This window comes from Toxorhynchites rutilus, chromosome 3, assembly GCF_029784135.1.
Source record: "Toxorhynchites rutilus septentrionalis strain SRP chromosome 3, ASM2978413v1, whole genome shotgun sequence".
Classification (NCBI taxonomy): Eukaryota; Metazoa; Arthropoda; class Insecta; order Diptera; family Culicidae; genus Toxorhynchites; species Toxorhynchites rutilus.
Window position 1 is genome coordinate 226,258,406 of NC_073746.1, and position 24,750 is coordinate 226,283,155.

A 24,750-nucleotide genomic window follows, 5' to 3' on the forward strand; every position below is an offset into this window, starting at 1 on the left:
ATCAAGAGCATACGGAAAATGAAAAACTGTATGATAGATATCTGGCTTCGTAAAAAAATACATAACCTAACTTTATTTTTCAACGTTTCGTTCCAATACCGAAAACGTTTGACTATATGAAACGATCTTTTGTATTCTTCTGAAACATAATATTATAATATTAGTATTAAGGAGAATGTTTGCGGAGGGGGCGGGTAGTTGTTTATTCCAGCGATACCCGAGTAATCAAAAGTAATTACTCATATTCCTATCATGGCACTAAATCAGCATATATAAAAATAATATAAATTGCAGCATATCAGAATTTTGATTGCTAATATCAACATTATTTATGTATATAAATTTTATAAATATCATCATTGTTCATGTATATTAGCAACCAAAATTCTGATATACTGCTATTTATATTATTTTCATACAGGGTGGGCCATTTAAAGTGGAAGCATCTGGCAACCCCATAACTTTTGACAGAGATGTCAGATTAACAAATGTCATACCGCGTTGGAAGCGTCATTTCAGTACAATTTTAACCATGGAACAATACACACCTAAACAACGCGCTGAAATTGTTCAGCTGTACATTCAAAATAACTTCTCAATTGTGTTAACTAAACGTGCGTGGAAAAATAAAAATAAAGTAAAAACATCGCCTGGAGACAACACTATACGTCGATTATATGCCAAATTTATATCGTCTGGTAGTGTTGGTAATGCCAGTCATCTGTCCAGACAACGACCAAGACGTTTCGACGAGAATATTGATGCCGTTCGAGCCAATGTTGCAGAGACTCCATCGACATCGTGTCGCCATCGTTCGCAAGAGTTAGGCATCGCTCGAACCACTCTCCGACGCCATTTGTTCGTGAAAATGAATTGGACATTTACTGGTTCCAACAGGACGGCGCTACATGCCATACAGCGGCTGCCACGACCAAATTATTGCGCGAAATGTTCCCCGGAAGATTAATATCGAAAAACGGCGATTATGACTGGCCACCGAGATCACCTGATTTGACGCCTCCTGACTTTTTTTATGGGGATATTTAAAATCCAAGGTATACACTGGTAAACCAAGGACCCTGGCTGCGTTGAAAGACAATATCCGACATGAAATTGCTGCCATATCGGCCGAAACATTGGGCAAAGTGATGGAAAATGCCGAAAAAAGGGCACATTTTGCGGTCAAGGCCAGAGGCGGTCATTTACGAGATATCATAATCAAAAAGTAGTTAGATGAAATCTCCTTGGACCAAAATAAATGAATTTCAAAAAAAAAATTTAAATTCCACTTCTTTACTTTGCTATTGCAAAAACAAATCCTTCCACTTTAAATGGCCCACCCTGTATATGCTCATTTAATAGGACTATAAGTTATTGCTTATGATTACTTGGGTATATAAATATGTGAACAATGTTCATATTAGCAATCAAAATTCTGATATATTTCACGATAGTCAGCTTAAGCAACTATTTTCAATTAATTTAGCTGAATAACAATGTCTGGATAGGAAAGTCACAACAAAAAACAGAAGTTGCGGAGTATTCTGGTTCAAATCTCATCAGGTAATTTTCATATCACATTTACTTCTCATCACGAACAATGTTCCATAAATTCAAATAATAAACAAACATGTTGAAACCGTAACTTACAAAAAGAATTAAGACAGTATTCTAGTCTAGAAATTTGAAAAAAACATATTTTATTTCCTTCATATTTCTGTATTTTAGGCAATCAAGAATATACCCTAGAAAGGACATTTCGATAATATTATTATTTATTGAGTTAGAGCTATTTTAGTGATGCGGCATCTAACCTTGTACGGTACAATGAACTTCAAACGCGTTTTTCTCGAAACTAGTTTTTTTCAAACTGGCGTACACGACATCTCAAGTTCTACTGAACCGATTCATGTCGAGTTTATATGGATACAAACTGCAGACATCTCTATCCCATGAACCTCTGAGAAAAATGATATATTTTAAATTTTACTATTTTTAAAAAAACGGGAAACGTAAGAAAAAATGTTTTAAACCGCATTTTGTTTTGCAAACGGCCGCCATTTTGTCAAAAAAGGTGTTTATGACTTATCCAAGGTTCATCCATGACTACCAAGTTTCAAAAAAATAGTGGAGAATCGCGTCAAAGTCTTATGTTTTCCAGCTGATTTGGCGTGGAATTGCTTTATATATACGAATAAACTTTCATATCAGGATTTTCAATTTTTATCATTTAAGTTTTTCGTTCTGTTAAGTTCATCTCACTGTATATTTATCTGGGCATTAAAGGGAAGCAATATGTGGATGGGATTCGAATTTCGAATGAATGTTTTTCGCTTATATATACTCCGGGTGAACAAACAACAATAACCCCATCCAATCTATTAAAATATCAAATTTTATAAAATAAAATGTCTAAAAAATGAGTGTAAAGATATCAGATTCACAGAACCCAAAATTACTTCTATGAGCTAACCAAACGCAACTGATCTATGGAAGCTAAGCGCATTAAATATACACTACGTTTCATAACTACAGAACCACTTAACCAGCTACTAATCCTAACTTTGTTAAAAGTCAAGATAGCGATATAGTGTATTCAACAATTGTTTTGTTCTTATTAAAATACTAACTTCTGTCGAAGACGTCAACTTTCTTCTGGAATATAAGGTTTCACTCGTAATTTTTTGGTGTGTATATAACATGTTCCTGACATGTTTCTAAATAGAAAAAAGGGTAGGTTTTATGATCGGTGTTAAGTCAGAGGGGACCAAGTCGCAAAATTTAAAATCTTGAGTTACTGATTACATTTGGTTAAGCATTGTGTAAGCTACATACCACCCGTGGACCCGTGGTCGAGTGGTTAGCGTTTCACATTATCATGCCGGGTGTTCGGGTTCGATTCACCCGTTCTGGCCGGGGGATTTTTCGTCAAAGAAATTTCCTTCGACTTGCACTGTGGTCACCCGTATTCTAGAGCTTGCCCATCGGAATACATTCAAGGCGTGTTATTTGGTTTAAGAAATCTCAACTAAGTATTAATAAATGACGCTAGTTAATGCATACATTGAGACGGCAAAAAATCCATGGGGAACGTTAAGGCCATTCAATATAATATAAGCTACATACCACATTTATCAGATTTGGAAAATCACGCATACAGCAGGAATAACGGATCATTGTTATGATTGATCAACGAAAATCCCTCATAGTATGCAGTCAGAGCGGTGTACCATTTACAATGGCGAAATGGTTCTATATCATGTGCAGACAGAGTGGACCTTGTGACAATCATTTGTATATTGAATTTAAACAATATCCACGCGCCGAATTCAAACCAACAAAACATTTTCTTGAAGCTAATAGGTACCTTGTCGAAATGTGCTAACCCGTTAGTGTAAAATGTGCACAATCTGAGTATATTAATAAATAAACTTGGTCCACTCTGACTGAACAGATCAGCGAAAAATGCTGGTCTTCAGTGTATGATCGCAAAATGTACTATTTCAGAGTGCGGTATAAGCTGTAACGATGACAAAGAATTCAAATTCTATGATTCTATTGACGAATACTGTCTGAGATGATTGAAAATGGGAAGTTTATGCTTTAAGGGGGGACTCTGGTCTAGAAAATAGAAAAAAGTGAATTTTGTTTTGCATTTTTGGGAAGCTGTTGTCCTAAAAGAATTTGTCGATATTTGATTTCGTTGGAAAGTTACAGCCAAAAGTATGAAATCACCTCAAGGGGGACAGTATTGCTGTACGAATTTTAAAACAAGTTTTTCTCGAAACCATGTTATATCAACTGGTGGTATCGATATCTTAGGATCTACTCGATCGATTTGGCTAAATTTTTTTTTTATCAGCATGTAAAAATGAATTATCCCCTTAACATGTTCGCCGAGCAATCATATTCATGCCAGCAGTAGATGGCAGAGACTATTATGCTGAATGCAAACAAATGTTTATGCAGCTTCAAACTCACAACCCTTCTCGCTCTAATTTTCATAGCAAAATGGCATACTTTGACTCAAAACTGTTATTTGATTGAGAAATATTTCGAAAATGTTCAGTCATAGTGAACCAAGTTTTAAAAAAAGATTCATTTGGTTCAGTCAGAGTGGACCATGTATGAATAGGCAGCCAAGAACTGCCTTTTTGGCATGAAACTTGATGTTTTTTTACAATTATCATAAGTCGAAATATTGCCAGAGAGTAGTTAACATTTCTGAGAACAATATTGAACGAAAAAATTAAATGCATTGTAATTTGCAGAGCACTGAACTTCTTGTTCGGTTTTTCTCGAAATCATATAAATCTCACATGGGCCGGTCTGACTTAACACCGACCATATCTATGATATAACCGCAAGGTTGACGTGGGACTACCGTTGGCTTAGTAACCATTTGTTTGTATTGATTAAATGAAACAATTTTCGAGTTCAATTGAATTCAACAGATCGTAATGTAAACGTAATGTAAGGCACCTTGACTTTGATGGCTATGTTAGGGAACACATTCTGGTGAGAACAAAAGTTCGCCGACTTGCATGTATTTGCAAAACCGATTTCCCCCAAGCACCTTGGTTTTGAAGTCGGTGTTGGGGAAACCGTTAATCGGTCCAATCAAAACGTGGCAGTTGGGGCGTTTAGATAGCGCTTTACATTTTACAGTTATTCAATTATTTATCACAGGAAAAATAACATTTCATTAATTGTAATAGATGCGTAGAAATATTTCCTATTGAATGATACAAACATCTTTCAAACCTATTAAGAAACGTTCGAGTTATAAGCATTCCAAATCTTCAATTTTTTCCTGTTCTGTGTTTAGGTTTTCATTTTACACCCCATATATTCCGGTTTTAATTTTAATTTTCAAAAAATTATATTTTCAATAAAAAGTTTTTTTTAATTTGTTTGATATTGTTTAATGAAAACCTAATTAATTTCCTACATTTCATTCTCTAACCAACATTTTGTAGTTTATATTTCTAAAAATTTCTCCCAAAAGTCTATCAGGCCTACAAAGTTTTAGTCAAACAATGAAATGTAGGAAATTATTTATGTTTTTATTAAAAAATATCAAAAAAATTTTTAAAAAATAAAAAATATTTTAAAAATTAAAATTATTCTAAAACATATTCTTCAAAAATTTGAGACAATAGATACGAATAGCCCATTAATTTTCGAAAAGTTACCCGTATATCGGAAGATAGGCACTTTTAAAGGGAAAAAGTTCTTCGAACAACAACTTTTGAAGCTTTTTCCAAAAAAATTATTATGAATGTTTAATTCGTAACATGTTTATGTATAAGTTATCGCGATTTACATGCTCTGCTAACTTTTTTTCTATTTAGAAACATACCAAGAACATGTCAGAAACGCGAATTTACACGGAAAAATGTTACGAGTAAACCTATTTTTTCCATACAAAAAATGCCGTCTGAAAACACAGAAAATTCGATTTTTTAAATCTTCTCGATACACACCCGGATAAAAATATGTAAGTAAAATATTCCAAAAATCGTGTATGCGACTTTTCACAAAATACAGCATTTCAAAAATCACCTACAATTTTCGACGTTGCACTCTGTTCCGTTGCATTTATGTGTCGAGTTACATAGTCACATAAGTTAAATTTTTAGTGTCAATAAACATAGTAAATATTATTGCATTACTTTCTGAACTAGAATATATGTTAGCTGTTAATTGAGTGTCACCTAAAGGCACAACACAAAAATATTTCCGTACTCCAGATTCTGTTTTGATCCGATTAAGAAGTTCTTCGAGTATTCGTTAGAGAGAATTTATTTTTAGATACATTTATCTATTCGTTCAGCTGCCCAGCCGCAAATCTCTCGTGGAGTTTTAATGATATTTACATAATCTCTGGCAAAATTTGTTCTCAATTGATTTGTTTGAGAGTATTCCAATAGCGACATAGGAATCATTTCCGTTGCTGTTTTTGTTTATAAAAAGTGCAAAAATAGACAGAGTTGGCACGAAATCCGTCATATAACTCCAGCGTGTTAATTAACTTCTCGCTCTCGTCTCTGCTAATCGATTTAACATTGAGGTCATGGCTCCAGCAGTTTGCATTTTTTTTTATTTAACATGTAGATAGAGGAATTTTGTTGCGCATTCATATTCACGAGTTCATGCAAATGTGATGCACGATGCAGTTGTTCACTTGCATCTGTTAAGCTCTCAATAGATCTGTTAATCAAATTCGTCTGATTCACGATAGCGTTTTTTAATTTATAGCTGGCGTCATTGCGCAGAAAAACTCGATAGCCCTGGATGCTAAACTGAACGAATTATTGAAGAGCAATGAGAACACAATCAACGTGAGCAATTCCTCTCTTCTATTTATCCCTGCCAAAGGATAAATCCCTCAACATGTGTGAGCTAATTTATGCCGTTCGCGGATTGCATTCGTGTTGATTGGAATCGATGAAACGATTCATCAGCTCGGGGAGAATTGTGCGCTGATTATCATGATGCACGAATCATGTGTGCAAGAAGGCGAACGATGGCATGGCGTGATGCATTTCGCGGTCTTCTGCTCGATTGCATAACCAGGGGATAATTAGTCGATGATAGATGACTATTGATAAGCGGCATTAGCCGGGTAAGCCCGTGTGAACATTGTTGATGGCGGAGGGGCGCATTGAACGGTGACCACAAATTACGTAATTTACATCAAAGAAGCATCATTTGGTCAAGCTGTACGAAAAAGGGTAGTAGGCTAGGTTTGACAGAAAAACGTCAGTGAGAAAAAATGAAACTCGTGGCGATCATCGTAATTTGTCTTGTTGGACGGGGACTCCAGGAGGAAGATTTCGTCACAGAGGATGGAGTTCTAGTTTTCGATCCATTGAATTTTGAAACAGCCTTGAAGCAATTTTCCGATTTGATGGTGATGTTTTATTCCCCCACATGCAAGTTTAGCAAGGCGCTGTACCCTAAGTATAGCAGCGCAGCAAAGCAATTAAAGGATATGGGATCGGACATCAAACTGGCCAAGTTCGATGCTCTTCGATACGTAGAATTCGCTCAACGAAGCGGTATTCATCAGTACCCAACGCTGGTGTTTTTCCGCTCCGGAGATGCTATCCCATACGACGGACAACATGAACAAGCATCAATCGTACGGTGGCTTTTACGAAGAACCAGAAATGCTTCGGAAGATGACTATGTCCAAGAATTGACGGCGGAAAACTTTCATTCAACCATTAGTTCGCATCCGTTCATTTTGGTGGAGTTTTACGCTCCCTGGTGTCCACGGTGTCAAGCATTCGAACCGAAATACGTGAAAGCAGCTCAAGAACTTTTCTGGAAAAAATCCAAAATAAAATTAGCGAAGGTTGATGTGACTCTGGAGAAACAACTAGTGTATCAACAGGCCATACAGAAGTTCCCCACGCTTCGACTGTACCGTCATTCCGATATTCCAATTGATTACGAAGGAGAGCGAGAGCAGACTCCACTCATTAACTGGCTGATGACGAATACTAGGCTTCCAGTTTCAGTTCACACAACATCGAAATCGACGAGCTACTCCAGTACCTCTCCGAGCACCCCCAGTAGACGTCGTATTATGAATCGACCAGGTGAACAACAATTGGAAGGAGCAGATCGGAATTCTTCTAGAAATTCCCTTCCCGTGCTACTCAATCTATTTGTGATGATGATGGTTGCGGTCGTGCTGATGTGGTCATAACGTAGCGTTGTTCTAATACGTATGCTGCAAACTAAATTACGCACTTGTGTCCCAGAGTTATGTATTCGATTTACCAAACCGCAAAAATAAATTGTGAAATCCAACTCATTTCCACCCACACCGCAAATATTGATCGACATTCGAGGCTGCATCCGTTCGAAATTAGCCCACAAACATTTGCAAACAAACTAACCGTACCAATCGCAAACGTATCCTAAATAAACACAAAATGTTGTTCGGCTCCGGTTTGTTCCTAAAAATGTGATGGTTCTCCATCCACCCGCCAGCGCTTGTCTTCCCCTCTTCCACTCCTGAATCCTTTGGAAATGTACCGATATCGGTGCCACCGCATTTCGACGGTTATGAGAGCGATAAAATATTTTGCATTCAGCGGCACTAATCGACTGTGATGAGCAGGCAATCGAAACATTCATTTTTAAACGCTATCATTTGATGGGAATCTTTTTCCCAACGTGTATGATTCGCACATCGCAAATCCAGCGATATTAGAGCTTGCAGCGGATTAACCCAACGGGAATTTGTTCCGTTCCGCAGAGGGTGGCCTGCGCGCACATATTGCGGCGCAAACATCATCAGAACATGCACGGGAGATGCTATCGAGTTTCGATAATTGAAATTGTGGGAGCCAAAGGATTGTCTTCTAAATTATACACCATGTCCGCGTGTCCGTCGTGGGAAATAACTGTTTCGGAGTTTTCAATGCGTTTAATCTGCATAATGACTGGTCATTATAATGATTCAATGATAATTTAATTACCTGCGTGCGTGGTGCCAAATTGATTCTAATTTCAAGATTAGTTAGGTTTAACAGGACGGGATTCGATCGGATGGATGCTATGCAAAAAAAAAGGAAAAAGTGCATTTTCGAACAAAATTGTACTTTACTGAATTCAAAAAATATTAAATTGTATTTTTAATTATATGTTTGTCCTTTACAAAAAACATGCTGAAAGTTCAGCCAAATTGGAGAGGGTTATGAAAGCTGGGGGATTGAACAATATTTTCTTTATATTTCAAATATGACTAATCAGGAAAAAATGTAATATTTCAACGTTAATATGAAATTGTCTATTATTTACACATGGCTATTATAAGTACAATGGAGTGAAATTCGTGATTTTTGGAGATTTTGATAGAATTGTTACCAGGAATTGTTTATAACGATATTGCAGCGAAATTAAGAATGAGGGAATCTGGGTGTTGTAGAGCGGTTTGTGTGTTTTAATTTGATTGATAGAAATAATAAATTTTACTCGAAAAAAATTGTTTTCACTCGATTATATACAGAAACCCAACGTTACCGCAATGTTTTCATACAGTGTATCAAGAAATCACTGAAAAAGAAACAATTTGTTGGCTAATTATAACTCGACGAACAATAAAAATCGCCATTGCATTTCTCGCGAGAAACAAAGTGAACGAAAATATTCTCTCGTCTCTCATATTCTCAACTATGTTTCCCTGTGGATGAAAACGAATGTTTTTTCTCTCAAATCGGCGAGTATTTCGATCTCTGATTGATTGTATTTGTTTTTTTTATAGTCTACATGGTCTCGGGACCAAGGACGTTATAGTTTTCTTCTATTTTTTTCTTGGAAGCTTAGGCTTTTTACATTACTTATACAAAAATCAAAGAGTTTTTTTTTAAATTTAAAAATCATAACTGAAAACTAAAAAAAGCCTCTTTGATTTTTGGATATGTTATGTAAAAAAAACTCAGCTTTCAAGAAGAAAAAAAACATAAAAAACTATAGCCCTCTATCTTTAACCGAGTAAACTATAAAAAATAAATACAATCGATAACTACGGAAACAAAATTCAATGTTTTCACAAATGCAATATATTTTCAAAAAACATTAGCATTGTATTCAATCTGATTTGAATAGGTTCAGTTGTTCAAAAGTAATGAATTTTTGAAAAAAATAATTTTTTTAAAAAAGTTGATTTTTCGGACTACTCTACGATAGAAATAAACGGCCTAATGAAAAAATAAATAAAATACGAGTCCAATATTTTGCGGAACAAAACTACCGTTCCGAATCATATTTCGGACGCTTAAGGCATATAATGCAGGAAACAGATCTAAACTTCATGCACAGGTATTATTCAGTAGATATTTTTAATGAATAAGTTCAATATGCTTTTAAGCTTTCTACTCTGGTACCTATTTGATTGAAAACATAAGAAAATCATCGAATAAAATGCTTTTCAAATGAAGCGAATAAGAATCAAACTTCGGACACTAAATCATATTTCGGACAGATTGAATTCAAATTTCGGACACTTTATTTTGTAATTTTTTGGACGAAAATTACATTACACTTGATTATATTTTATAGTCAACTGCGAAACACTTACCAAGCAATCACAGTAAACTGTTAACGATGATGAGAATTGATGATACACGGGAGAAATTTGAATATTTATGAACGGGTAAATTCTACGTGAAATAATGATAACGTTAGTTACAACTTTCTATTTTTTTTTTGAATTTTTATGATTTACACACCAATAAAATCGGAATTCCTCTAAAATTTGTTTAGTATACTAGACATTATGATCCGCTGATCCTGAAATGGTTTAAATTAACGAAAATTGTTTTCATTCTCATTTTCCCATACATTTGTTCTAACTATTTATGTGCTACCCGTGTTGTCAATATGGTTCTACAGGTCGGACTCGATAGTTTTCATATAGTTTTTTTCCAACAACTATTTTGAAATCCTATACATAATCGAACCTCAAGAAAACATTTTTTTCATTAATGTATGAATGTCAAACATTAATAGGAAAATAGTTTTTTTTGTGATTCGATTGTATTGGATTCGAAAATTTAAGTGAAATTGCGATTATATATAATCGAATCCGACCTGTACTTATAAATCCGTGGTACACCATTCCAATGCCAATGCCAATGTGAAAAGAGGAGATATTGCAATATAAGCTTCGCCTTTTTACAACCGAGTACAAATAACCCATTCGCGATTTCAATTAACAGCCGCAATTCACCGACCATACAGAAAACATTTATTCCTGATGCTGAGAGATTTTGTAAGGTGGAGCCGATCTGGCGTGGAGGTAACATCCATACTTCTCACGCTCAAGATCACGAGTTCAATTCTCACTCCCGACATTCTTCCAAAATGGAAGGTAAAAGTGACGAACCAGCCAGAAGCGTTGAAAGTCACTATAATACAGAAAAAAAAAAAAAAAAAGTTTTTGTAAGATACTTTAGGAAGAATGGAAGTAAAGAGCAAACAGCGGCGCAATTTTTTATCGATGAGATCATCGGATAGATTTTCATGACGTCTGGCGAGAGTACCTCTGTGTGTGTGTGTGTGTATGTGTGTGTGAGAGAGTGTCTGAGTGTGTGTGTGTCATAAGTTGTTGTTTTTATGCGTTGCCAAAATTAGATTGAAGTGGTTGAAAAATGTGCAATGTTGGTGCTGGGGGGAAGAATATATTAGGCTGTCAAAAAAGTTATATCACCAAGTAATAAAGTAACTGAAAGACTTCTCAGCCTAACAAAAAAAGACCTATGCACTTTCAGTGGCCTAGTGACAGGACATTGTCCAAGCAAATACCACCTAAAGAAACTAGGTAAATTAGAAGATGATACCTGTCGTTTCTGTAACCTAGAAAGTGAAAGCTCGGAACATTTATTATGCAATTGCGAAGCACTTTTTCATAGAAGGCGCAATTTCTTTGATAAAGGTTTAATGCAACCTGCAGATGTTTGGATAGCTTCCCCCAATAAGGCAATAAAATTCATTCGTGCTATAATACCTTATTGGGATCATGCCTACAGTCAGCAAGTGGAAATCACTCCAACTAATAGCGATACGACACCCTGATAAGGCTTACAACAAATAGGGGCCCGCCACAATAGATGAAATAACTGGTCGTAGTAGAAAATGTACCCAACAGGAAAAAGAAAAAAAAAAACGCGTAGTTCTAGTTGTATTCATTGTATCGAGTCATACTATAGCTTGTTGGAAAGGTATTTTTGCGTGCTATAATATAGTCCTTGACAGTGTTTTATTTGGTTACGTCGTTCGTGAGTTATAGTGTCGCAAATATGGAGCAAAATAAAGAGAAAATCCGATATATTTTACAGTACTTCTATGACAAAGGCAAAAATGCATCTCAAGCTGCCAATAAAATTTGTGAGTTTATGGACCCGATACAGTTTTCATTTCCACCGCACAACGATGGTTTCAACGTTTTCGTTCTGGTGTAGAGGTCGTCGAAGATGCGCCACGCTCCGGAAGGCCTGTCGTCGAAAATTGCGACAAAATCGCTGAATTAGCCGAGAAAGACCGGCATAGTAGCAGCCGTAGCATCGGCCAAGAGCTGGGGATAAGTCATCAAACCGTTATTAACCATTTGAAGAAGCTTGGATTCACAAAGAAGCTCGATGTATGGGTGGACATGTGTGGTGTGTGGACACGTTGACGCAAAAAACATCTTTGACCGTATCGACGCATGTGAATCGCTGCTAAATCGCAACAAAATCGACCCGTTTCTGAAGCGGATGGTGACTGGCGATGAAAAGTGGGTCACTTACGACAACGTGAAGCGCAAACGGTCGTGGTCGAAGCCCGCTGAAGCGGCTCAGACGGTGGCCAAGCCCTCATGAACGGCCAGGAAGGTTCTGCTGTGTGTTTGGTGGGATTGTCAAGGAATAATCTATTATGAGCTGCTTCCCTATGGCCAAACGCTCAATTCGGACCTGAACTGCCAACAACTGGACCGCTTGAAGGTAGCACTCATGAAGAAGATGCCATCTTTGATAAACAGAAGCCGCATTGTCTTCCATCAGGACAACGCCAGGCCACACACTTCTTTGGTGACGCGCCAGAAGCTCCGGGAGCTCGGATGGGAGGTTCTTTTGCATCCGCCGTATAGTCCGGACCTTGCACCAAGTGACTATCACCTGTTTTTGTCTATGGCGAACGAGCTAGGTAGTCAGAAGTTAGCCACAAAAGGGGCCTGTGAAAATTGGCTATCCGAGTTTTTTTTGCCAAAAAGGAAGCGAGCTTCTATAACAGGGGTATTATGAAGTTGGCATCTCGTTGGGAACAAGCCATCGAACAAAACGGCGCATATTTGACTTAAAACAGATGATTGTAACTAATTTTATGAACAAATGAAAATTCAAAAAAAATACCGCAGGACTTTTTTGACAGCCTAATATATCCGCCTGTGATCGAATGTGTCACTTGTGATAGCGTGTGCTATGAAAACTGCATTGCTGCATTGTCATAAGGAAACAAATTTGAACATATTGTCAGCTTCCGCGAGTGAATTGCTCTCGCGAGGGCAAGAATGGGTCATCAATTCATCTTCAACTGTTTCTACAGAACCATTTATCGACCCTTTTCAGGGTCACCAAAACTTTCTACGAAAGAGTTATTTATAACGTTTCGATGTATTCCAAAGTAATATCCGAATTGATGCGATTTTTTGCAATTAAAGAGCTCGTGCAAATCCAGGAATGTTTGATAACTTATACATTTTTTGATGACTTTTTCCGAGCGATCATTTAATTTTCGTGAATTTGAGCATTGTTTCCGGATTAAATATGGCGGCAGAGTGTTCTTCTGTGGTAAACTGAAGATGAAAGTTTGCTTTAGTCGCCGCCGCCATCTTACTATCGATTAGTTCGTATTTTCTGTTGCCGTTCTGCGAAATATGTTGCATTGTATAATCTATGGATTATATCTTTGGGAAATTATGTTTTTTGGGAGCATTGGAGATGTAATTTTTCTAAGAGATACTGAAAAATTACCTTTCAATAAGTTTCAGTTTCACTCTAGACAGCGGTACGTGTTAATGTTGAGAGATAATTTGTCAATGCTCAAATTAACTATTTATTGTTTTGTGAATCGTTCGCTCTCCTCAGTGCAATTCATTGTTAAATTTCTATAATGTTTACTCTCGCTGGTAATAATCTCGTAATCCTTCGTCGACAATGTGGTCGTGTCTTGGATATTACGCTTTGGCAATATGGTCACCAAATTTGTGTGCAATCAATCTTATTCCACGGCGATGTGCATTACTCTGAACAAGATTTTGCATTAAAAAATTGGAAATCTCGGACTATATCTCGATCATAATTTGGCGAGATCGTCCTTTATCTATATAAATAAAAATGGAAGGCCAAATGTGTTGGTAAGCGCAAAACTCAAGGAAGCTATGGTCCGATTTGAGCCGACTATATATTGTTGTATTCGTCTCTGTCCGTAGATCAGTGTTACGAAGAGAAAAATCGAAATATTTTCGGGAATCTTTGAAGGAAAGTCGGAAAATTGAATTCCCATAATTGTAGAACATCAATATCACGATATAGCGTTGTTAGTCCATTCGATTTTTCGCTAACGAAATTGATCTTTGCTCGAAAGTGGAAAAGTATTTTCCGATGAAATAATCCACTTCTACATCTTCTATTTATACAAATAAAAAAAAAAACCAAATGTATTGGTAAGCGCAGAGCCCAAGGAAGGAATAGTCAGATTTGAGCCGGCTTTATTTTGATGTAATCTCTCTGCCCGTAGATCAATGTTATGGCGAGAAAAAAAAATATTTTTTTTGAAAATCTTCAAGAGAAAGTTCGACAAAAAAAACAAATCACACATGTTCTACAAAAACATCGTTATTAGTCCGAATATTTAAATTTTTAAAATTATCTTTTTTAAATTTTGTATTGATCTTTATTATGTCTGTCATGATCTTGGTGATGATGGAGTACTTTTATTTTTATTTTGTCGTTCTTATAGTTGCATTAGTTAAAAAAAAAATAAAAGTAGTCTACAAAAGTTTGAGCGTCGCACGCGAGACACAGATAAAAAGGATATTAAATTGAAAGTTTTTTAAGTGCCGGTCTAGGAATTTTTCGTAAAAAACAAGGCTGGCGGTTGGGCTTGTGCTTTGGTGGACCACTTGGATGCAAGGGCCTCGTCGGGACCGTATCGGCTCTGTGGCGGACATGACTGAGTATTGACTTATCTTTTGACATTGCAATTAAACCCATGAACGTTCGCTTAGTAAGAAAACGAGAATGTTTGAAAGTATTCGTATCAAAAAATCAATTATGAACGGGACGAAGATTTGAGTTCGATAAAGATACGCTCGATATGTCCGATTGGTATCAGAGAAGTTCTTCTCAGGTTTCCGAGGATCGCAATTAGAGTTTGATAAAAAGTATATGCGATAAATAACGATATCGGGTACCTTCCAAGGCTTGCTGACGATAACTCTCTGCCGTCGCAATTGGTGATCGATTACTTTTGGAGCATTTCTCTCGGTTACCTTATCAGGTTTCCCACACTTAACTATCTGCCAACGTGGTTGAAATTCGATAAAATGGGCGTGCAATAAATGGTAGAATATAGCCATTCCAATTAATTTTACGGGTTTTCCTTCTCAGGTTACCTAAAAAGTATCTCTGCCGCGTGATATGATACATAAGATTTTAGAAATTTCGTTCCTTAGAGTTGTCGATAGTTCGCGTTTATATAATTACATCACTTACTATGCATCATTTTTCTATTTTTTCTAGAATATCATTCCAAAGCCAAATTTTTTATTGCATTATTTTTTTCTTCATTTGAAATAACTGTTTATTACAACCATTTGAAACATATTTCAAGAATTTACACTACCCCCTGTCAGTTGGAAAAGAAAATGCAGACACCTGTCAAAACACTCGTTCTCCTCATCTGGGTTTACCGCAAAGAAATCTCTCCTTGAACACCCATCCGTCATAGCCAACGCGGTGATCCACAAAGATTCTCGGCGTTTTTCTTACCAGAACAACAGACTCACTGTAGACACGTACCAGTGAAAAAATATTTTCCAACATCTACTGGTGGCGTTAGCGAAACAAAAGCTACTGTTAAAGCGTTACTTCGTCCCTCTTCTTTTTTTTTTGCAAAAAAAAACATATGGAAATCGTAGCCCACCTACGTACCGAGGGACTTATTTCCACATTCGGAGCGGGGGGAGAATTCGTATTTGATTGATAACTGATGTTTGTTTCCCTCCCACATTCTCTTGCGCAAGAAAAACAGGCGGCGAGACTCACCCATCCCTCGGCTCGCGCGCCGAAAAGGCTTGAGTCCCACTTTCGGCAGAATATAATACGCAAACAAATCATGATCCTTTGAGAATCCCATTTCCGTTGCGCCTCGCATTTGAGAGTGAGACGCGCTGAGACGACGTGCGAAAAGAGTGTTGATTTGAATTCCAATGGAAGACGAAGGCAGCACCGATCTCGCGCTGACAGACGAGGCATACCGATGGCGAGGATTCGACTGGGAGTTTCCGCCCTACGAGTATGTTGGGTGCTGGTGTGGGACTAAGAGTCCCCTCCACAGCACCATCCCAAGCGAACGGAAAATTATTTGATTGAAGTGAATCAGCAGAAATGAAATGTCGGTGGGTTCCGAACTGATTGAAAAGATGAATTTCGACGAGCAGAAAGTAGAGGAAATGGGAAAACAAAATTGATGCTCGGCAGGAGTTAACCCACATCCCAGATGGGTCCTTGAAAGGGAACGTGCCGGAACTTAGCGCCCAGCCCCAGTGGCAACTTGGGAAGGTTTTCCCAAATGGGGAACGAAAGAGGTAGGTTTCCTCCCACCTTCTTTTCCCCAGCTACCAGTTGAACGCTAGGTTTCGGCCGGAAGACAAACAAATCCGTCAGACCGCAAATATTTCAATTCGAAATATGGTGATGTCAATGTCAGCAAACGTTGTGATTGTGGTGGATGTCTGCGTTGAAGGGTTGCAGAATAGGGAAAATCTCTAGATCATGGAGATGGAATTCGGGGGTCCATTGGATGGTAGGTATATTATTACGAGATTTATACTGACACCTGAGATTGACCGCGTTATTTGTCTTAATCTAATTTGGGAACAGATACTTTTCGACTGCATGATATACGGAATCATAGGAAAATTACTAGAAAATTCGAATGAATTTTAACATCACCAGACAGAAGGTATGTCAAATTGATCTCGATATCGATGACAGCACAGACCAATATTTATTTATTGCAAATGACGAAAGCCATAATAAGTGAAATATGCGTAAAACAAATGACACACACAAATTTGTGTAGCGTTGACATACAGGCAAACCTTTTTTTGTGCGAGGGATAGGGACCGCACAAAAAAGTCGCACAAAAAAAATCGTGCAAAACTTCACCTGCAGCTTTAAAAAATCGTGTTGGGTACACATTTTGAAAAAAACTTTATTTGTGCGGTAGATACCGCATAAAAAAAGTTTCCCCCGAGAAAAAAACTCAAATCCACGCCATTCACCGTTCGATTTCCTTTTGTTTCCCTGCTTTGCGATGGGACACTTTGCTTTTTCGGTTGCGCTTTCTGTTGCTTTCTGTGCTTTTAGTTGCATGTCGAAACGTGTTGCTGTTAGAAATCATGTCATGCCGAAACTTAGAAAAACTAAGAGCATTTGATGAGAAGAGTGGTTATTCCACTTCAAAAGTGGATAATTGAGACGCAAATATGCTTTTTTCGCACTGAAACGCATATAAACCATCCAAAAAAACTAAATGGACGATAACATACACCGCACATACACCGCACAATAAAAAATTGCACAAAAAAAACCGCACAAGAACAGAAAATCGCACAAAAAAAGGTATTGCTGTATAAGAAGAATGGAAAAGGAGAATAAGGTTGGATAGTGAGCAGATAGGATTTGAGCGAAAGGAAGATAATATTTGAGTGGTAATAACTTAGCCTTAGAGAGACGCGTGTGAAGGTATACAAGGCAAAACGTATGGTTTAGGGTGCTAAGGTAAATCGTCATATCGATTTTTCATACAGAACTCCCTGCGAAATGTTGATTTGCACGATAAAATACCCTTTGCAAAATATAGCTCATTCGGACTTCATTTACTACTGTCGCAGATGTCAAAATTTAAGTTTTCTGAAAATCTAAAAATCATGACAAAAGTCTTAGAATTGCATGAAACGTCTAGATTTACTGTTATCTAAAAAAAAATTGTCAAAAATCTACATTGACAAAGTCGTTTTTTGTCTGAAAAGTAGATTTTGGCGAATTTTTTTTTGTCGAGATAACAGTAAATTTCGACGTTCATGCAATTCTAATACATTTGGCATCAAAAATTTGTTTTTGAAAACCCCGATTTCCTTTACACCCCCTTTGGGTGATTTTTCGATTTCCAGAAAACCTAAATTTTGACATCTGCGACAATAGTAAATGAAGTCCGAATGAGCTAATATTTTGCAGGGGGTATTTTATCGTGCAAATCAACATTTCGCAGGGAGTCTCGTATGAAAAATCGATATGATTATTTTCAATGGCACCCTAAACCATACGTTTTGCCTTGTATTCCAAAAAAAACTACAAACTCCCAGAGTGTCGATTTTTGACAAAAAAAAATTTCGAGATGACAGTAGATCTCGACGTTTCATGCAATTTGAAGACATTTGGCACTCGAACTTTGACCGCTGTGCGACACTAGTAAATGAAGTCCGATTGAGCTGATATTTTGCACAGGGTAGTTTTTCGTGAGAATCAACTTTTTTGATTCATATTCTCTCTGAAAATTTGAGTGTCACTTTTTTCCCAAGAATCCATGGTACTCTACTCTCCACTTTCCAACTTTATTTTATAATGAAGTGTAATATTATCACGCATTCATGCAACAGTACAAGTGGCTATGTGGATAGCGAGGTCGTGTAAAGCAGCCTTGCCCTCCAGTCGGACTTGGTTCGATCCCCAATGACACCATTTGGAATTTTTTGGGTACAATCTCAAGCTGCTTTTCAGTCTGAGAGAAAGAGATGTCTGCTCCCACACATACAAACATTTTAAAACTTTTGAAAAAAGAGTTTTTTTGTTCATTTCACCTTGCAGCACACATAAAATCATTTTTTGTGCCGAATATGAAATGTTTTCTGCCAACACTAGTTTGGGTGTAGTAAATCTTTGCACCGTTTGGTGTATGTGAAAACTGCGGACCCACAACCTGCGACTTCCACTGCTTAGGACTATCTTTTAGAGACTTTTTGAAGCAATCAACTGTGGTTTAACAACAACAAAAATCTCCTTCGGTGTCTTCTGGGCGAGAAGCAAACTCGTCACTTCTTTCATAAACTTACAATAAAACAATTTCTACTTCCTGATGCAGCACTTGAAAGTGAACGTAAACAAATATACTGTCACAGAAAATAAGTCATTAGTTACACAAATTAACTCAATATGAAACATTTTCGTATTTTTTTTTCTGTCGCAACCTGTAACATTCATAATATATATTCAGCTAAGAACCGGGCCACGCTCATGATTTTATTTGAACTGCTTCTCGCAGTTTTGACGTAGGACTACATTTTTCATTAACCATTTCAGGACCATAAGATGTCCAAGACTAAATATGCCAATACAACACAATATTTGAGCTATTGTGGGTGTAAAGTAAAAGAATATCACCAGAAAAACATAGCAGGGTGTATAGGTTTCCTATAATTTCATGGGAATATTTTTCCCTATGGACTATAAAAGTAAATAAACGAAGAGTTAGGTTTATTATATCGATATTTTATTTCTTGCTTGTAATACAAAAAAAACATAATAAAAATCATCAGGAAAGTAAAATAAATAGTTAGTTACGGTATTCTTCGAAACAAATTCATTTACTTGTGAAGCACAAGTGGAAATTGCACACAACACATTTGTCATGTGGTCTTTGTTAAGTCAAACCGGACCATGTTTGACAGTTCTATTTTTTATTCGTTCAGAAACACATTTGCTGCCTTGGACATACGTTATATTTTAATATTCAGTAAAAAAATATCGATTCAATAATAATTGAACAATCGATAACGATTTTTGTAGAAGGGAAAAATATTTCCCTTGGGCGTGAAAGGGTTAAAGGTTCCAAATCGGAAAACAGGTAACGATTTTATGAAATAAAGATAACGTTGAAAATCACTTCTGGTACTAATGAATTTTGATGATTTGCACACCAATCGAATCGGAAATTCTCTAAGATTTGTGTCATATGCTTCATATGTTATTATGATTCCCTGATCAGTAAACGGAATAAATCAACATAAATTGTAATATATTAATCATCCCTATTTCCCATACATTTGTTCTACCCATTTGTGTGCTTACCTACCCATGCTCGTAATAATATTCTTGAGTTACAATATTCATTTACCACTGCGGGTCAAATGCAGCATTCGTTTTACGGACAATGTGAAGAGAGAAACTATCACGATGTAAGCTCCGCATGTTTTCAACTGAGTATGAATAACCCATTCGCGATCCAGCGATCGGACTGACCACATTCTTTCCCGATGTTAAGAGCTTTTGCGCGATACATAAGAAGAATGGAAGAATAGAAGAAAAAGCAAACAGCAGGGCAACTTTGTACGAGGGGAGCATCGGATCGATTTTCATGCCGTCTGCCGAAGTGCCTCTGTACGTGGTTGATTGAAGTAATTAAAATGTGTGATATGACAAGCATACATCGACCATTTCAGGGTCACCAAAATATTCTACAAAAGAATTATTTAAAGCCATTTGAAGTAATAAGAAATATAGTAAAAAGTGATTTTCATAACTTTTTTGTGTTTGTGTGAATTCTGGATTTTGTTAGGATTTTCTGGGGAATTTTTCCGATGGACCATTTAATTTTCATGAATTTATGCTTTGCCTGACAAGAAGATATTTTTACCGGTGGTAAGAACTGTGTTTTCCGGTAGAAAACTGAAGCTGAAAGTTTGTGCCAGGATGCTATCGCCGCCGTCACTCCCATCTCATTATATATTCGGTTCAGATTAATTGTACACTCTAGATAGCGAGCATTCAATAGTACACAGGGCCCGAAATCTTCGAAGATAAAAAAATGAAAATCGATTCTCCTCTCAGTCGCTTCGCTTCAACTAGGACTACTTCGACATTCGCCGTCAACACGATTTGAATTGACTAGAAAATTAATTGACGAGCGAGGATGAACTATACTAGTCAATGGTTATTCTACTTTATGTTACTAATGAATACAAAGCTGCCTCTTCATTCAACCTGATCTCAATCCACACTTCTACTCCCCCTTGCACCAATTTCGTTACTCGCGTACACGATCCTATTTTAACGTCCATATAAAGTGAAACGAAAACATCATTTCTGACCATCGTGAACCCAAACCAACGAACTTAAACACTTATCAGATATGCTATAAAGGCCCTTGCGTTAGTATTAATAAATAGCGTGCAGTTTGGGAGGAATCCTAAACAAAATTTTAGTTCACTTTGTCTCCGAGTTCAATTTTGTGAATAAAAATAGAGAAAAACGGATTTATATCAACAAAATTCACAAATTTGTCAGTTTTTCTGAACACATCACTGCACGCTATTTCATATGTGTGAATAATTTTCGTGTACGATAGAAAAGCTCACCTGTAACATATGACAAACCGGGTTGAACTCAAACATCGATATATGCATCCGTGATACATGAGAGAAAGAAACGAATTCATTTCCGGGGAGTCACTTCAACATGCATTGAAGTCCATTTGACAGGGAAGAAGAAATGAGATAGTCGAATCGTAGAGATAGCAACTAAATGCCCGAAAGACTGTTTTGTCATGTTGACGGAGCAACTGCTGGAAGAAGCCAAAACTCATTTCCAATTGAACACGTAGACGAATTTCTTCATAGTCCGCTGACTATCCTCAGTAGAATATGACTTTGCCGAGCCCTGATAGTACATGCCGATGTTCAGAGTTAATTTGTCGATTTGCTCAAATTGACTTTTTATTGCTTTGTATATCATTCGTGCCCCTCAGTGTTTATTCATTTATTTTGGCTTAACGTCTCTAAAACATGGTCTGATTCACAATGCTTCTTGTATGTCGTTCGTTGTTTGGTGTTTTTGTAGTGAGGCTTGCAAGGCCTGCGACCAACCCCACTATCTCGCAGGAGGACTGCTGTTTTGTCCCGAGTACCACCAAGACTGGGAAGACGCTTATAACGGCGTCAATTCACTTAGAGGAGCCGTTTTCGGGTTTCTGTCCTAGACAGTTCCCCTGAACCAGTGCGAAGACACCATCTTGGTAAGCACCATGCTAACCACTAAGCCATGGAGACCACTCACGCCTCCCAATGCAAGCATTCATTCAACAACCCTTGTCAGTGATACCAGTTATTTTTACTAGGGAATTAATTTTTAAATAACTATAGCGTGTATCCTCGCTGACAACTATTCAGTAGCCCTACGTCAACAATGCGGTCGTAATCAGTTTTTTCGATTTTTTGGTACAGATTCTGTACGGTACAGGTTACAGTTTTTTTTGTACAAAAGTACAGAAAGATACAGATTTTCTGGAGTGATAAATTAATAACACGTGGAGTTGGTAAAACAGATGAGACGAAGATTTGATTTCGATGATTGAAGCCAGATGAGGTTCAATATGATAATTTATATGATAAATTTATATGATGAATAAAGTATTTTTTCCAAAACACCAAAATCCGGTATATATTTGACAGAATGTACAATTCGTCTCTGCATTAACCGTGACAACATTGCCAATTCCTTCCCAGGGAAAAAACAACCCCATACAAGCAATGATTGTCCTCCTTGCTCAACTGTTGTTTGAGTTCATCTGGATTGCAAACATTCAAACAACAAGCGATCGACAGAAAGAAACGAATGTGAGAATAACGCTTTTGTTTTCGAACAATTTAGTTGCAGATAATGCAAATACTTTTCTCATATTCCTTATTCCGTCGAATATGTCATAATAATGCGATAACCAAATTACTTCCTAATTGTCGATTCCCCTCGCTTATTCTAAACAGTCTATAGAAACCTTTGAAAAAAGTCAAGCATCTAATCCGACAGCTATATTAAAGGAAAACGTATTGCCATCATAATCGACACTACCGACGCAGTCGCCATTTGTGAAAGGGCGAGGCTTCGAAGCCCTATTCAAGCAGCATCATCAGCTCAACACCGCTCATACCGTCGTCGCCAATGCCAATTTCGATAGCATCTGCCAATACATAAATTCCCGATATATTATATGTTATCCGTTTCGCCCCCCACCGGAAGCGTGATATCGTGGCGTGAGTCGCGACCCTGTTGGTTCAGTTTGTTGTCTAATCGTGTCTTTGCTCGACCAGCCTTGGATGACGGGAAGCATTCGCCCGACGACTTTTAACGACAGGACCATCTGACGCCACATCAGTCAACATATTTTCAATCTATATTGGATCCGCTCCGAAGTGCTTGGTCCAGCTTGGAATTGCAAGTACGAAGCGGGGACGAAAAGTATGTTCACCGTAAGCACGATCCATTCATAAAGCATCCCGAAGGTCTTCCCCCCGTTGAGTGAGTAAATCATCACTTTGGACTATTTTCCACCGATATACCGATGCCTTCACATGCGACGAATTCGAGAAGTAGATTACATGGAACAAACGGTTATGGCTTGATGGGAGTAGACCCAACTCGGAAGCATTAGATAACGGGTTCAATCAGATAGCAGATAACAGTTGCTCGAACGAGAGGATAAACTGTCGTAAAATTGCGTACTTGCGTCTTCTGTTCGTAACTCCGCGTTCGATATCCAGAAGTAATGATTGATGTGGGAGGATAGAATGGAAAAATACCCAGCAGACTATCTTACTTTGCAGTGACATTGATTTACGGTGGTTTGTGGCCATGCGAAGGCAGCAAACTTTTTTTTTCCAGCAGGAAGTATCATCCTTCAGTTTCGCTCCTGCTTCTTGGAAGAAATACATACACCTGCACGGTGCACACGTGTATTGGGGCACGCGATTTGTGTTATTTGTGACGGGAATATTTTATACATATTTTTCTCGCAAATCTACGAAGTTCTTTCTCCATTCGAGACATTGTCTAGAAATAAAATACCTCGAGTACATTAGCCTTTATTGTGATATATATGCTTTTAACAAGCAGAGTATTACTTTCACCCTTCATAGTGGGTGACACTGATGGGATTTATGGTTCAACCACTTGTGAGCGCTTCGAGCAAAGTGTGCTGCTTTTTCTTTCATGTAGATTTATCGGCAAAATGGAAATTTGAGAACATATTGGACGATATTGTGACACTGTTCGGTTGGATGTCTCGTGAACATATCCAGATGGAATGAATAACGAGCTAATACCATAGTGAGGAAATGAAGAACTGAATGTATTCGTGCCCAGTTATCGTTATTACAGCTATTATTTGGTTTGATTTTCACATCAGTCGTTTGAAATTATTTTTAACAAAAACTGTTACCAATTTGAGATCATTTCATTGTTGATGAGGGAAATATTCACTAAACATTGCTGAAATAAATTCGTCCTCTGGATAACGTGTAATCGTTATGGACACAATATAGATGAGTAGCAACAGAGATGCAATACGTCAAACTTCCTTTATGTTATCGATATTCGAATAATCTCTAGCATCGTGGCGATCGTCGTGCACTATTTAATCGAGAAATGAAAACTATCTCATCTCAAATATGGCTAAAAGAACAGTTAACACGAACATATTACGAAGACCTTCGATTGCATCATTGGAAACGCATATTTGATTCGCACTGTGAGTGAAGCGTACCTTTGTTGGGGGTAAGACAGATAGGTGATGTAATACGCGTGGCATAGAAGTTTATCGCTCGTGAGAGGATTTTTTTTCAAATCTTTTGTCTGTACAGCAACTGAAATGTAAACAAAGAAAGAGCGAGAAAGAGAGCACAAGTTGGATGATATTTTCGTCATTAACTTTCCTCTGTCCGTCTCAACCACACTAACAGGTGTCCGTTTCATCCCATTAGTAGGATTTTTCAACACGTAAAATAGTCGTTTCAGATTAGTACACAATCATTTGTTTGCACGAAGTGATCGATGAAATGAAGAAAAAAGTAGAAGGGTCTGTGCCTAGCAGCACGAAAGGGAACTTGGCTTGGCTGTTCGTAAATCCGTAAATTTA

General features: G+C 37.4%; 2 protein-coding genes across 7 annotated transcripts in view; both read left to right on the forward strand.

The window, feature by feature from the left end:
- LOC129774661 (furin-like protease 2) overlaps positions 1 to 24,750 on the forward strand; it is a 698,121-nt gene that overhangs the window by 371,366 nt on the left and 302,005 nt on the right. The window lies entirely within an intron of this gene.
- LOC129774666 (probable protein disulfide-isomerase A4) lies at positions 6,763 to 7,909 on the forward strand. The gene has a single exon (XM_055778495.1). The coding sequence runs from the start codon at positions 6,779 to 6,781 to the stop codon at positions 7,718 to 7,720; it is 942 nt and encodes a 313-aa protein (XP_055634470.1). The 5' UTR covers positions 6,763 to 6,778; the 3' UTR covers positions 7,721 to 7,909.